The sequence below is a fragment of the Egretta garzetta genome, unplaced genomic scaffold (assembly GCF_000687185.1).
Source record: "Egretta garzetta isolate BGI_Z169 unplaced genomic scaffold, ASM68718v1 scaffold539, whole genome shotgun sequence".
Taxonomy (NCBI): Eukaryota; Metazoa; Chordata; class Aves; order Pelecaniformes; family Ardeidae; genus Egretta; species Egretta garzetta.
Genome location: NW_009260760.1, coordinates 185,080 through 200,280, shown reverse-complemented (window position 1 = coordinate 200,280; position 15,201 = coordinate 185,080). Strand labels below are relative to the sequence as shown.

Below are 15,201 nucleotides of genomic sequence, written 5' to 3'. Positions count from 1 at the left end.
GAACAAAGACAGATTATCTGGTGATTAGGGGTTTGGAATATTAATTAAACATCAAGGCTCTCAAATTAGAATCCCAGATGTTTCATCATTATGGTAATTCCCTGTTAACAGCATTCCCTGAAAGGCCTAAGAAACATTCCTATAATTCTCCAGTGGTAAAAGGTTGAGGACCCTTAGGCTATTGAGCACTGAGCTCCTCTGCATCAATTATATAAGACATGGCCTTTTTAGCAAAATGGAGCCATCTTATTTAGTGAGCCTTCTGTTAAGAAAGCTCTCAAATAGCTGCCTAGGTAGATAAATGCTTTCCTTACTAACACAGACCTTTCCAAAACTAAGCACACTGTTCCTTGCACAGGCTGCTTGCTCTGAATCAAGCCTCAGCAGCAACTACCTTTTCAGGGACGGGTCGCACCAGCAGCTGGTCCTGCTCCAGCCCCAGGAAAGCTGCCTGGTCAACAGCACTGTCAGCGTGCCTTGGTCTCCTGCTCTGGCCTGTCAAGGCATAGGAGTCAGGGCATAGGAGTCAGACCATCTTCCTCCGATCTTGCTCACCTCACGCTGAACTGCCTCCCAAACAGTGCTACCTATGTGGCCTTATCCTGAAAAGGTGAGAAGCTGGGATAAGTTCAAGTGATGCTCAGGGAAATTATATGGATTGTCACTAGTTTCCTTGCTGTATTACTTGTGCATCTGTATTACTACATTTTATAGAGAAAACTTCTCCTGAGCTTGTGAACTAATCTGGAAACAATGTCCAGTGTTTGCAGAGCCCACTGACAAGAATGCAGATGGTTCTTTTAACAGCACAAGTACTGTTTGTCACAGTCCACTCAGGAAGTGCGATTGGAGACTGACGCTAACAGCCAGCCCGCTTACCACCATGGCATACTGCCCTCAGACACATGACCTTCTCGGTGCACTCAGCTCTGCAATTTGCCATAAGTTATCTACCTAGGAATAATGGCAGCAGTAACAAAACTCCTTTCACCTGGCAGTGATTTATGCCTGGTATTTCTTCCCTCCGTACGTGCTCCTACTAGAGTATGAATAAAACACAACTTCATACATATGCCCAGAACAACCTAAAGACTTATCATCAAGCAACAGAGTCAGAGAAGGTAACAGGAGATCCAGACAGGACGGAACAAATTACCTGAAGTTCAAGGTCTCAGGTTATTCATTTACAAGCTTAGTCAAACTTGAGTGCAATCTGAAAGGAATTTCAAGTGGAAAGGGGAGGTATTTCAATATTTTTCATTCTTTACTAGATGTTAATTTTGCACAGTCTGATTAAAGATTTACAGCCTTTGCAGGGTGCAGCTTCAGAGCAGATATACTGCTGATTTGGACCAGCTGGGGAAGATTCCTTCTCCCATTATGTCACAAGGAACTTATGTGCTACATCAGATAGTGCTCTACAGAGGATTTACATTCACTTAGTGAAAACCTCTTTTTCAGCAGCCCTTAGTGTCCACATAGAGAGTAAATGTCCACACATTGCTTGCAAAAAATGAATGGAAAATATCTAAACTTTCACAAAACCTATATAATCCCCCCCTCCCCCAGCTTATTAGAAAACTTATTATCTGTGTACTAACAAAATACAAATCTGTACTCAAAAGTATTTGCACTATTCACAAGGTTCTTCTAGATTCTAACCAGGCACCCTAAGGTCTCCATGCCATGTTCCAGTCAACTGCAGATGTTGCTGCAAGTAGTCTCTTTATGGGCGCAGTTTTCTATAAATCTCTTTCTTGCTCTCACAGAAGTTTTGCAAAACAAATTCAACAACAATCACACAGAGCAGATATTATTCATCAAGCTCTGGCGTCAACAGCAGCTATTTCCACTTACCCATCAGTTTTCCTAATGTACATTCTACTGCAATTCCATAACTCTGTTCAGGAAATACTTAGACATACTTCATTGGTGAAGTTGATGGAAGAAAAGAAGGGCATGCTAGAATATGGACAACTACAATATCAACAAAGACCACAGAGTTTTGAACATTAACAGCTCTGTTTTTCACAGTAGAAAGCATGCCCAGAGTTTCCTGGTTCTTGCTGGGCCCCACATTAATATTGGCTGTATAGAGAAATAATTCTTAAATCTCTTGCTGTGAGAAGCTTTGTGGTTTCAATGGTTGTCAACAGCCCAGTAGAACTATGCTGAATCTATCAGTGATTTATAGAGCTCTACAAAGCACTGAAAATGAAGGGGAAATTATCTTTATGATAGCACTGTACACGTCCAAAACAATTTACCAAAAAGCTGATGTACCAAAATCAAACTGGTTAGTTAGATGTAACTGGAAATGGAAAACTTCCAGAGAGCAAGTTCTCCATTCTTCTATATTGAAGAACCTTCAATGTAGGACTGCTTGGTTTCTGCAGGCTGTAGCTCAGTGGTCTTGGGCACCCTGATGGTCTGCTATTACTACTGATCATCACAAATTAGCAGCTTTGCCCTTTTGACCAGTCTGATCAATACCAAAAGAGGCAATCAATCATATGGAGCTGCTCATGAAGAAGAGACCATATTAGTTAAATCTCCTCCTCAGCTGCCCCTTCTATCTAACACTCAAGTCACTGCCACAATAGATTATGGAAGCTTGTTCTTACTTAATCTCCTAATGAGAATATTTGTTTGCAATTTAGCACTAAATGAGATTTTAGCACTGCTCAGCGGTGCTTTTCTTTCTTGTCTGACACCTCTTTGAGAAAAAGAGGCACTGTGTTCCAGGATACCATTACCTGCAGTCAGTATTGGGTCATGTACAGTGGGACCAGTCCCAGCAATGAAACACTATACTGAAGCATTCCAGGTGCTTACTTGGAAACAACACAGATGTTATAATATATTCCCAAATGCTCTTCACTTATAATAAATATTCCCAAATGCCATTCACTTAACCTGGATCAAGATTATAAATTGTGTTCAACAATTATCACAAATCATTTCTCTCAGATAACTGCAAACCCAGACAATTTGCAGGTATGGCTTATGAACTAAGATGCTTGATGCAGGTTTGGCTTTATTAACTTTCGTCTGGCAAATGAAGAGTCACTTTTTGCCTTGTTTCGGTCTAATACATGCTGTGATTGCCCAAATCTTTAGATCCACTGAGTCATTTAAATAATTGCCTACAGCATAGTCCCAAGAAGCCTGCAATACTGAATTTTGTTTCATACAGTGGGGAACAAATAGCATTTCTAATAGAAAAGTACAACTTCTACATTTCTTAAGAAATGTGGCAGCAAATACCACTTTGAATTGTTGATTTTGGCATTTAAAGCAGATGTCAGTATCAGTTATGATTAAATGTGCAAGCATGCACATTTCTAAACTGGATCTCTAAAGATAAGCTGAGCAGCGCAGAGCCTTATTGTACAGCCTGTAAGATTTCCTCTCATCCCTTGACCACCTAAATCTCTTTTTACCTCCTGGAAGAGCAAAACAGGACCATCTAAACAAACATTAAGACATAAAATATATGAATACAAGACAATTACGTATTTTTATAGGTTGAAGGAAAATAAAAAATGAAAGTAGGGGAGATCTTAGGGAGTAACCTATAAAAACATTCTACCTTAGTATATCATACCTTCTACTGCTAATTCTTTCCATCTTTCTTTGTTTGCTTGAATGATCTTCATCAAGTTGTCCTTAAAGCTCGTTAGGTCTACAGTTGCTAGGGAATTTTCTGTGTGAGTCCCTCCATCACTTGTACTTTTAAAACTGGGTCGTCTTTGTGCTTCAGCATTGCTTACTGCTCCCAAACTATTTTGGCTGCAGAAGGGAAAAAAACCCCTAAATTATGAACATAGTCAGGCAATTTTAATAATACACCAACAGTTAATTTGAATCAAATTCCTTAGGACCCATATGCAATCCCTAACTAGAAATAATAGTTTTCACCAAAGAGTGCCTAAGAAACAAGACATTTCTTCAACTATGAAGCTGTAACCTGGGACCATTTTACCGCCCTTTTCCCAGGGAATTCTTAAAAAAAATTGCAACATTACTTGTAAATTTGTTCTTGAAAGAATGTTTATGTAGCCATTTTGGAGCAGCTTCTTAGCTGTGTTTTTGAACAGTGAATGCTATCTTTGGGGTTTACAGGAACAGCTGATTGTTATTTGTTAACCCATTTAAAAAAAAGGCAAGACACAAAAGTATATGATAGGTAAGTAAGTTCAGCTTCAGCTGAAAGTTCTTTTCAGGGTACATGCCTTCAAGTGGAGCCCAAGCAGGATTTAGTACAGTGACTTTAAAATGCACTTGAGAGCTACTGCAGCTACCTTGCATGGTAAGGTAGAAGTCAGATTGATTATTTGCATGTAAATATGCAGATATATGTAAAGGGGGGAAAAAAAGAATGAACCCTCTTTTTTTCTTAGGATTAAAAATTCAGACCTATTTCTGGCCTTGTATGAGTAAGCATGACATACGGGGTTTTGTTTACTCAATTATGCTGCATAGTTTTATCTCATTGGTACCAAAGACAGATGTTAATATGCATACAAATGGATTTCCATTAATCAGAAAATATAGTTGCAGTGAACATATCAGCGAGAACTGTACAAGAAGAGTTAACTAATCTCTGTGTGCTCCAGAGATGTTGAATGGGATAGGATCATAGAATCATAGAATCACTTTGGTTGGAAAAGACCTTTGAGATCATTGAGTCCAACCTTTAACCTAACCCTGACATCCCACCACTAAACCATGTCCCCAAGCACCTCATCTATCCTTCTTTTAAATACCTCCAGGGATGAGGACTCTACCACCTCCCTGGGCAGCCCATTCCAGAGCCTGACAATCCTTTCAGTGAAGAATTTTTTCCTAATGTCTAGCCTAAACCTGCCCTGGTGCAACTTCAAACCATTCCCCCTCATCCTATCATCTGTTACCAGGGAGAAGAGGCCGACCCCCACCTCCCTACAGCCTCCTTTCAGGTAGTTGCAGAGGGCGATCAGGTCTCCCCTCAGCCTCCTCTTCCCCAGACTAAATACCCCCAGTTCCCTCAGCCGCTCCTCGTATGACTTGTGTTCCAGACGCCTCACCAGCTTGGTTGCTCTCCTCTGGACGTGTTCCAGCAATGCAACATCTTTCTTGTAGTGAGGGGCCCAAAACTAAACACAGTATTCAAGGTGCGGCCTCACCAGCACCGAGTACGGGGGCATGATCACATATTCAGCCAGCTGGATGGAAAGAATAGTCTGTAATTCTAATTTTTTCCAGGCACCATGGTGGATGTCACACCATACACTCATGGCGTCCACCCAGTAGTGTTTGTGCAGCTCTGCTGGCTCAGACATTTCATAGAATCATAGAATCATAGAATGTTTTGGGTTGGAAGGGACCCCTAGAGGTCATCTAGTCCAACCCCCTCGCAGGAGCAGCAGCAGGGACACCGCCAACTAGATCAGGTTGCTCAGAGCCCCATCCAACCTGGCCTTGAATGTTTCCAGGGATGGGGCCTCCACTACCTCTCTGGGCAACCTGTTCCAGTGGTTTACCACCCTCATTGTAAAGAATTTTTTCCTTATATCTAGTCTAAACCTACCCTGGTTTAGTTTAAAACCATTACCTCTTGTCTTGTCACTGCTGGCCCTACTAAAAAGATTTTCCCCATCTTTCCTATAGGCCCCCTTTAGGTACTGAAAGGCCGCAATCAGGTCTCCCCGCAGCCTTCTTTTCTCTAGACTGAACAAGCCCAACTCTCTCAGCCTGTCCTCATAGGAGAGGTGCTCCAGCCCTCGGATCATTTTAGTAGCCCTCTTCTGGACCCGCTCCAACACTTCCATGTCCTTCTTGTGCTGAGGGCTCCAGAGCTGGACGCAGTACTCTAGGTGAGGTCTCACCAGAGCTGAGTAGAGGGGCAGAATTACCTCCCTCGACCTGCTGGCCACGCTCCTCCTGATGCAGCCCAGAGTACGGTTGGCCTTCTGGGCTGCCAGGGCACATTGCCGGCTCATGTCCAGCTTTTTATCCACCAGCACCCCCAAGTCCCTCTCGGCAGGGCTGCTCTCAATCCTTTCTCCCCCCAGGCTGTATTGATACTGGGGGTTACCCCATCCCAGGTGCAGGACCTTGCACTTGGCCTTGTTGAACCTCATGAGGTTCACACAGGCCCACCTCTCCAGCCTGTCCAGGTCCCTCTGGATGACATCCCGGCCTTCTGGTGTGTCAACCGCACCACTCAGCTTGGTGTCATCTGCAAACTTGCTGAGGGTGCACTCTATCTCACTGTCCAAGTCATTGATGAAGATGTTGAACAGCACCGGTCCTAGTACGGACCCCTGAGGGACACCACTTGTCACCGGTCTCCATCCGGACATTGTGCCGTTGACCACTACCCTCTGGACACGACCATCCAGCCAGTTCCTTATCCACCGAACAGTCCACCCATCAAATCCATAGCTTTCCAATTTAGAGAGAAGGATGTTGTGGGGGACCGTGTCAAAGGCCTTGCAGAAGTCCAGATAGATGACGTCTGTTGGTTGTCCCTTGTCCACTGATGCTGTCACTCCATCATAGAAAGTCACCAGGTTTGTCAGGCAGGACTTGCCCTTGGTGAAGCCATGCTGGCTATCTCGAATTATCTCCCTGGCCTCCATGTGCTTTAGCATAGCTTCTAGGAGGATCTGTTCCATGGTCTTCCTGGGCACAGAGGTGAGGCTGACAGGTCAGTAGTTCCCAGGGTCTTCCTTTCTACCCTTTTTGAAAATGGGCACAATGTTTCCCTTTTTCCAATCACCAGGGACTTCACCTGACTGCCATGACTTTTCAAATATCATGGAGAGGGGCTTGGAGACTACATCGGCCAATTCCCTCAGGACTCTGGGATGCATCTCATCAGGGCCCATGGACTTATGTGCATTCAGGTTCCGCAGGAGGTCACAAACCCTATCTTCTCCTACAGCAGGAGGGGTTTTGCCCTCCTGGTCCCCCTCATGCCATTCGTATCATAGGATCGTATAGGATCTCCACTCTTCTTAAGTGCAGCTCTTGATTCCATACCATGAAAAAAATCCTTTTCTCCTCCACCTCACATGAGGTTCTCCACTTTGCTGGATCATAAGCCTTTGTTCATCTACCACTCAGTCATGAACACCAACCAAGAATGAAACCTAGAGCTACCAATCATTTGCAGCTGCTAATCACTCATTTGTGAAGAAGTAAGTAGGTAAACAAGTTTGTTATCAATAATGCCTTAGTTTAGCACTGTCAACCAAAACACTAAGAACAGTCATAAATGCCTACTGGTAGTTACTTCTACTTACTTCCAGTACCTGAAATACATGTAAACCCATGATCAGAAAAGAGCAAGGTTCATCATTTTGCTATTAAAATCTAATGCACAGCAAATGAAAAATTGCCCTGCAGAGTCCTCACATTAGTAGCCTCAATGAAAGCTCAAATTACAGTTTTAAAATGAAAAAAAAACCTGTGGTTACAGAGGCAATATTTGTAAAAGCAGTATCTGATTATTGAACAATGCTTGCAGTGTGGAGTCACTCAGATTACATTGTTTGTCACAGCTAGTTTGTTTTATAGACAACTCCTATCACAATGCAAAAATCAATCTCTTGATGGACAACCCCCACTTATTACTGTATTTAGATCTCTCAAGTCTATACAAGTGGAATCAATTTTGTCTCTAGTGTACGTACCAAACAATACTAAAATGGAAAGGTGAAGAAGGAAAATGACCTACAGCATAATAAAAACCAAAAAAATCCCTGAAACCACCTTCACCATCTCCACTTCCAATTGTCTCTCAGAAAGCAAAGAATGACTTTTGGTACTGCCAATTAAAATTACACTGAAAATGGCTCAAGAGAACTAGGAACTTCAATAATCTATTTCAAAGATTATAGTCAAATGAAAAAAAATGATATTGATATAGATATGCTGTAGATAATCAACTTTGTATTTTATAGGTGTGTATTCTGCTTGTTATTGTGGTTTTGCTTTTTTATATGCATGATCATCCACAGTCAATGGAGTAATGGCATATTGCAAATACAACATAGCACCACATGGTGGCAATACTGTACAGCTGTTTATGTTTCCCAACTTAAAATAATTGCAATAATTCTGAGAATGACATTATTATGTTAGTTTATGTTAGCTCAATAACTAAGCAGTGTACTCATACCTGGGTGTCCCAAATGCAGGACTTTCAGATTTTGATGCTTCCTCTATAAGAGGCATAACAATTTTCTCCATTGAGTCAGTAAGAAGAGAAAATGTTGGTTCTACTATGAAATCAATGAAACCTAAAGAAGAAAAAGAGAGAAAATCAGATTTTACATCTTCACAGCTCTCAAATCTAAAATATGTACTTGATATCAGGCTGATCTTCTGACTGTAGTACTGATTCAATAAGCTAGATACCACTAGTTTTTTCTTGAGGAAAAAAGCACAACTAAACCCCAAACCACCTGAAGCCGTACAGATATAACTAGATATTAATAATTATAGCTTTTCATTCCTTTTCTTGTAAATTTTATGCACTGTAGACCACACCTACCATTTGAAATGAATATTAATTATTGAACAGAAGGGAAGCTACAGTTGAGCCAGGGGGCTAGGAGTCATACTGTCTCTTTTACCATTCAGATCTTTTTGCCAAGGAGTTAATATTTCAAACTGCTGTTTATTATTCTTTGGAGGTAAAGTGTTATTTCACGGTGTGTAGGAGTGTTCTGTCAAATCAGTGAAGAGAACAAGTAATATCCTTAGGAGACAGCATTCATCCCACAGTTCTGAGATGTCAGCTCTGAACAATGTCTTTTACATTTTAAAGTGCTCATCAAGGTATGGAATGACACAGTGAGAGAATGAAGCATTATTCTCTGCTAAGCACTTAACAGGGGAAAAAAAAAAAGCTAAAAGATGAGCTAGCGATGGGTTTCCAGAAGTCTTCATGCAACACAGCACAAAGGTGAGAAACAGGGCTTCAGCCTAGGATCCAGCTTCCCTCTTGCAGCAGGTATGACACTCAAGCACGTTGCCTTTAAAGTCCCAGTGAAATGAAATAAAGGACATTTTGAGTGACAAGATCAGACAGGATGACATGCTTCAGTTCAAGGATAAGACACTGTCACCCATAGAATCTTTCCCTGAGTACTCTGTCCACTCACATAAAAGGTACAGCTGTTGGTAGGACATACTACTTTACTGAGTATGCTTCTAGGGTATCTCCTTGTAACTAGCCCCAGTAATCTCTAGCAATTTTTATTTCCTTATTATTGCTGATGGAAATGGGGATAGAGAGAGACAAGACCCGCATTTCTGAAAAAGGGAAGTTGAAGTTTGACCACTGTTGATCAAAATGCAATTAGGATTGATGGGAATAGAATGCAGTGGTCCTTGTCAACGCCAGGATGCTTGACCCTGTGTAGTTTGACCCTGTCACACTGACAGTCTTAAGTGCAGTCTGATGTATGAATTAGCTTTAAGTTGAGATGCAGCTACAAAAACAGTACCAGGCTTTCAGACTGTAGTAGAGACAGACCTGTGAGTTTTTGAGCAAGAGTCAATCTGTCTGAGGACATGATCTACCAAACTCTAAAGCGTGTACAGTAAAAGCTGTGGCCACATCCAGTACTTTGGTTAATCCCCCTCCTACCCCACCTTGGCATCACATGTCCTAAAATAACTTCATGTTCTTTTGAGACCAGCACATTTGTGCTGTAAAAGCATATGAGTTTGGTGAACAGATAGGTGCAAAGAAGTACCTTCTATATGATGGCATTTGAAATATTTAACATTCAAAATGGGTATAAGAAATGTCCACATGATTTTACATGCTTCTACACATAGCACAACTTGTCATTACCTATTTGGGACTGAGCTACCAAAGTAGACTTGCGGTCACAGAGTGGGGAAAACTGAAGACCTAAAGCAGCCTCCTTGTCTCCCTGTAAACAACAACATTGAATATTATAAGCATGTATTTGATAGATGGACAGAGAGACAGAGGAATCTGTACATTTTTAGTATTTATTTAACAGATCACTTTGTTCACTTATACCCCTAAATAAAAACAAGCCACAGGCAAAAACCCCCTCATTATTTATCTTTAAATTTTCAGGAAAAGCAAAAGTCAAAATCCTAACTTACATTTGACAATTTTTATATAAAGGAACTTATTGCAACCATGTTCTCCTCAAAAGCAAGGCATCTGCCAATGAGATTTAACATATATGAAGTCCTTCAAAATTCACAGTTTAGTCCTGCTGATCCCACATGTAATGGGATTGGAGATATTTAGACATGTTTGTAACAGTATGCCAAACGCATAAATACTTCTGTTACATTGGTTTATCAAACATGTAAAATTTCTTCAACGGATTTACACAGGTTAAGGGCATGAACTGACTTGAAGTCATTCTCAGAAGCAGACATGTCTCTCTGCTGCTGAAGCCATAAAAAAGCACAAGCTCGATTTCATTACTCAGATGACTTGTACAAACCTAGTTCTGAAAATATTTCAACACGTAACACATTAAAAAAGTTTTATTGTCATAACAGTCTTAACAGGCAGGGGGCTGTTATCTCCAGACCAACTGACTCGCAAAAGCTCAAAAAGAAAGTCTAACGGCTTAAAAAAAGCCCTCGCAGAGACACCTTTCAAAGGAGGCTCTAATTTGTGTTGCTGTGCAAACCTGGCCCCCAGAAGAACTGACATTATAGATACAGGAAAACTTAGTCTTTCAAGTAAAATGGCTTTACATATTACGTTAGTCATGGAGAGTGCTGTTCCATGATCATTCCGTAGGAAGAAGTACATGAACATTTTCCCAAAAATCTCATCAGAAGCTGATGGATGAAGGGGGGCAGTATCAACCTTCCTTACTCTTTATATCATATATCATTGAACTAGATTTGGGAAAAGTTTAGAACTATGATACCAATAAAAACACTTCAGCCACAGGAACAGATGTAGCTCACAGATTGTGTTTCACGTGGAAGTGGAGAGTTTTATCACGATGGCCTTTAAATTTTACACCCAAGTGTTCATAATTTGACTTCAGAGTGTAGAAGAACACATGAATGCTCACTACTAGGAGCAGTGCTAGTGGTATCTCCATGTAAATGCAGAAGCCAGACTGTGATCTAATATAAACTGGGGTGGTTCTAACAATTTCAGGCATTGTTGAATACAGGATTTCTAAAGCAATATTAATTTTGCAATCTTCCCTTAACTAGGTATTAAAAAACAGAAAATTCCACACTAGCAAAGAATCAGTTTTAACTTTTTTATGTTTTCAAGTAGCTCTTACTCTAATTATGAATTACTTAGCTATTAATGTAATACATAATTAATATTTAAATGTCATATAAGCCTAAGCCTATTGTAAATTGTCATAATGGACACAGCATTGATCTTTAAATGGATCATTAGAATTTAATGAGATTTAAATTTCATGAGATTTCGTTTAATGAGATTTAAAATTTTAAAAAAATCAAAAACCTTACTGGACAAATTCTCTTTTTGCACTTTTGGATCTATTCAGACTGAGAGCGGAATGCTATAGGAGCTCTGATACTTCTTTGAGTGACTTGAACTGTGTATTTCTTTATTTTTAAGGTTTTTAGATGGGTGGGTGTATTTCTATTTTAAACAAGTAGCTCAGATTTTCCTTGGCATTATAACACAATTTCTGTAGTTGTTGCTTTTAAACTTAAAGTGTTGTTTGGCTTTTTCCCTGAAGTTAGCATCGGCACATATTTTAACCATTAGCTGCAGTTAATGAAGTTTTTTGTTTAGGTGAATGTTCATTTTTTGCTGGTGCTCCCTACTTTGAAAGATGCCTGTTAAAGCATTGGTTTTGCATCAGCAGTTTCAGGCTTTGCTGCTTTATCCTGTAAGCCGTAGAAGTAGACCAATTACTATTTTTAAAGAAAAGAAGAGGAGGAATTAGTGAGGTTTGTATACACTTGGACTGCTTCATCTTGGCTATCACAGATTTGGAAATCCCAGAGATTTCTACCACACACACTCAGATCAACAGACCAGAGAATGCACAACCAAGCCAGTGCCTCTAGGAAGCAGGAGACCTACTGTGTCTGCACTGCTCAGTGCATTTGTATGTATACAGTTACTTCATCACGTTAGTGTTAGAACTACTCCACACATGCTGTTCTTAGTAGCACGTACAAAGAGAGATTCAGTTCCTTGCACACTCCTCTACAGCCTGAAAGACTTTCACAATTTATACTGCTGAGTTGCAGAAATACATATATGGCGATTTGATTCTTTTGTTAGATGACTTCTCAAGTATTTGAGCAGCTTACTTGGGATCCAGTTACTTCTTCTAATGAAAGGATAAAGGAATAACTAAAATATTAGCTGATCCTATGCACTCAACGACCAAGTGTGGTACTGTTTATTGCTAATGCTATATCCACTTGACTGGACAGATTGCCTCACTGTCCCATGGGCTCTGTCTAGTCCGTCTCTCTGTGTCTAAAATGTTTTTACAGTTGGTCATTTCTGACCTTTTCAAGTAACATATATCTGGGGTAATCTGTTCCTCCTTTTTCCTCTCAAGTTTGAAATCCTCATCGTTTCTATTTACAGAAGCAGACACAAACTCATGACTCTACTCAGTATTTCCACAAAACTTAGTCCATTCATTATTTAGATTAAGGCACCAGCTCTCCAATCTGTCTCCCCAGTGCAAAGCCCAGAGTCAAGCATGCTCTGATGCTCCCTACTGAGAATTTGTATAAAGAACCTGTAAGAACCAAGCAAGAACCTTCTCGGGCAGATGGACCTAACAGCCTCATCATTTATCATACCGACTTTTTTATTCTCTGACCCCTTTTTCCAGCGTGACCCATCTGATTTGAAAATGTCAGCATATAGCAAAATAATGACTATCAAGATGAGCAAGACATACACTGTTCCACTAACTGTATTAACTGTTTTTAAAGCCTGTGTCTAACTGCAGAAACTGTGTAACACCTCAATTAGAGTCCTTTATCAATTGTACTTCAGTAACTGTTATGTTAAAAATGTGCACAGTCACAAATATTCATCACAGGGAGAGTACTCCCCCTTTGGAGAAATGTGGTTTTTTCACCTTCTGTGAGTAAAAAAAATTGCAGCAGTGACACCAACACCTACTGGACTTTGTCTTTGAATTCAGTATCTCACAGAAATGAAAAGTCTTTCACAAAGGTGTGTCTTCATTTTTGTTTTAGGATATATGGCCACAGTGTTAACAGGATGATACCATCTAATCTCTGGCTTTGGATCAGGTTGTTATGAAAGCAAAACCTTCAGATCTATGTGGCACATGCATGGCAAGCACTGGCAAGGAAAGGAAATAGCAAGGCTTTCTGGAATGTGAAAAGGAAATAATTTTTTGCCTTCTCTGCTGAACATGAATTCTTTCTATTTTCAAGTCCCTCATCCTACCCTGCCGGTGCTTCTTTTTAACTCAAAGCATATATAAATCTCTGTCTACAGAATGAAAACAGCTTGACAAGTTATATTATTATTGAAAGAAAAAAAATGCTAAAACACTCAGAATCCTGGTATCAGCTGAAATAGATATAGAGCTATAACAATTTCATCTTATTCATGCACATAAAAGTTGAATTAATTTCACTGGTATGTATGAAGAGTAAGGAATATATACTACAGACTATGCTTGTCAATCACAACCAACAGCATCCTTGCTGGTAGACTTATGAAAAGATTTAATTGTGTAACCATTGTTTCTTGAACTAGATTTATTAAAAGATTTTAAAAATGGCACCTGTCGAAAAAATTCCTCCATCAGGGCCATGGTCCACCGGTAGTGCAGTTCCCAGGATTTTGCTGGATGGCTTATGTCTGCTGCATGTAGAATCAAAGACATGGCTTTGGCTTTGTCTACCCTGTCAATTCAAGGACATGCTCAAATTATCTCCAAACAAAACCAACTATTTAAATTCTTTTCTTGTACATGAGCTCATTGAAAGACTATAGATAATGAACAGAATGGAAAATAACCTACCCCTCTGTCTGCTGTAGAGTATGTCGCATCGTTTTAATTTGTTGAAAATGACCCGACATATCTGTAGACAAGACCATCTCAATGACCAAGCTACGCAACTCCCTAAGAATAATTAAAAGCAAAATGACTCATTACAATTCATTTATTCTATGTATGGTACATTTGTTTAAGCAGTATTTGTTAATTTATAACTTTCTAAACAACATCACGGGGTTTATTATGTTTTAAAAAGCATTTAAATAAATTATTAACAACTTGAATGTTGTATCCTAAAGGGATTCTGTGAAAGCAATGTACTTCAGAAAATGCACTCTGCAATCATGATTTCAGAGTCACACTGTTTTGTAATTCCTCCTTTCTAGTGTATAAACTAAAATTACATGCAGTACTGTCATCCATTAGAAGTCTTTCCTTATTTTTCCAACAGTAGAGTATTCAAAAAACCAGTCGGTCTCTGGGCTTACCACCACACAAGAGGATATATTTGTGCCTTTTATTACCGCCCTCATATTAGCGCAGAGTAGGCATAACACTAAACCTAGGAAGAAGGCTGTGAAAACACTCAGAAGAGCAAGAGGCATTACACGTGAAACACTATCAACATTACACCAATATATGAACATTATGACAAACTACCCTATTTCATGAATCAGAAGCTCAGGATATATAGTTTACTTGTATCTTGGCATTATGGGCAGAGATATTGTCTTGTCCATCAGCTTTCTTTTAAGTGTATATGGAAATAGACATGAATCATGTAAGAAGGTGTATTAATTCTCATTGTATATGAAAGCACATTAACTTTGTCAACAATAATTACTGATTTGGAAAATTCAGTTTCCTCGATGTAGAAGGACTGTATATAGACCATGTAGGAGTCTACTGGGTCTTTATTTACATGTTTTTTTAAATGGCTTAGGAGGATTTTTGTGCAGGAGTGTTGCTTATATGTACATCGGGGACACTTCACCACAATAAATCTGTGATTATGTAGCCTATATCTTCATGAACACACTCGCAATCTTAAAGATGTCCAAGGATCAATTACAACAGCAGAATCTACCTTAGTCATTCTCACTGATCTTTCATATTGCATTCATATCTTTGATTTACTTAACAATGCATTGTTTTCAATGGACTACGTTTTGAAGAGGTAAACTGCAGTTTCCTT

The 15,201-nt window shown here is 39.8% G+C and overlaps 1 protein-coding gene across 1 annotated transcript in view; it reads right to left on the bottom strand.

Annotated features, from left to right (window-relative positions):
- PDE1A (phosphodiesterase 1A) overlaps nucleotides 1–15,201 on the bottom strand; it is a 160,762-nt gene that overhangs the window by 15,327 nt on the left and 130,234 nt on the right. The window contains exons 9-13 of the mRNA XM_035901434.1: nucleotides 14,031–14,132; nucleotides 13,791–13,911; nucleotides 9,857–9,938; nucleotides 8,171–8,291; nucleotides 3,608–3,792 (exon numbers count right to left, since the gene is read on the bottom strand). Coding sequence (XP_035757327.1) covers nucleotides 3,608–3,792; nucleotides 8,171–8,291; nucleotides 9,857–9,938; nucleotides 13,791–13,911; nucleotides 14,031–14,132 — 611 coding nt within the window. The remainder of the gene's footprint in view (nucleotides 1–3,607; nucleotides 3,793–8,170; nucleotides 8,292–9,856; nucleotides 9,939–13,790; nucleotides 13,912–14,030; nucleotides 14,133–15,201) is intronic.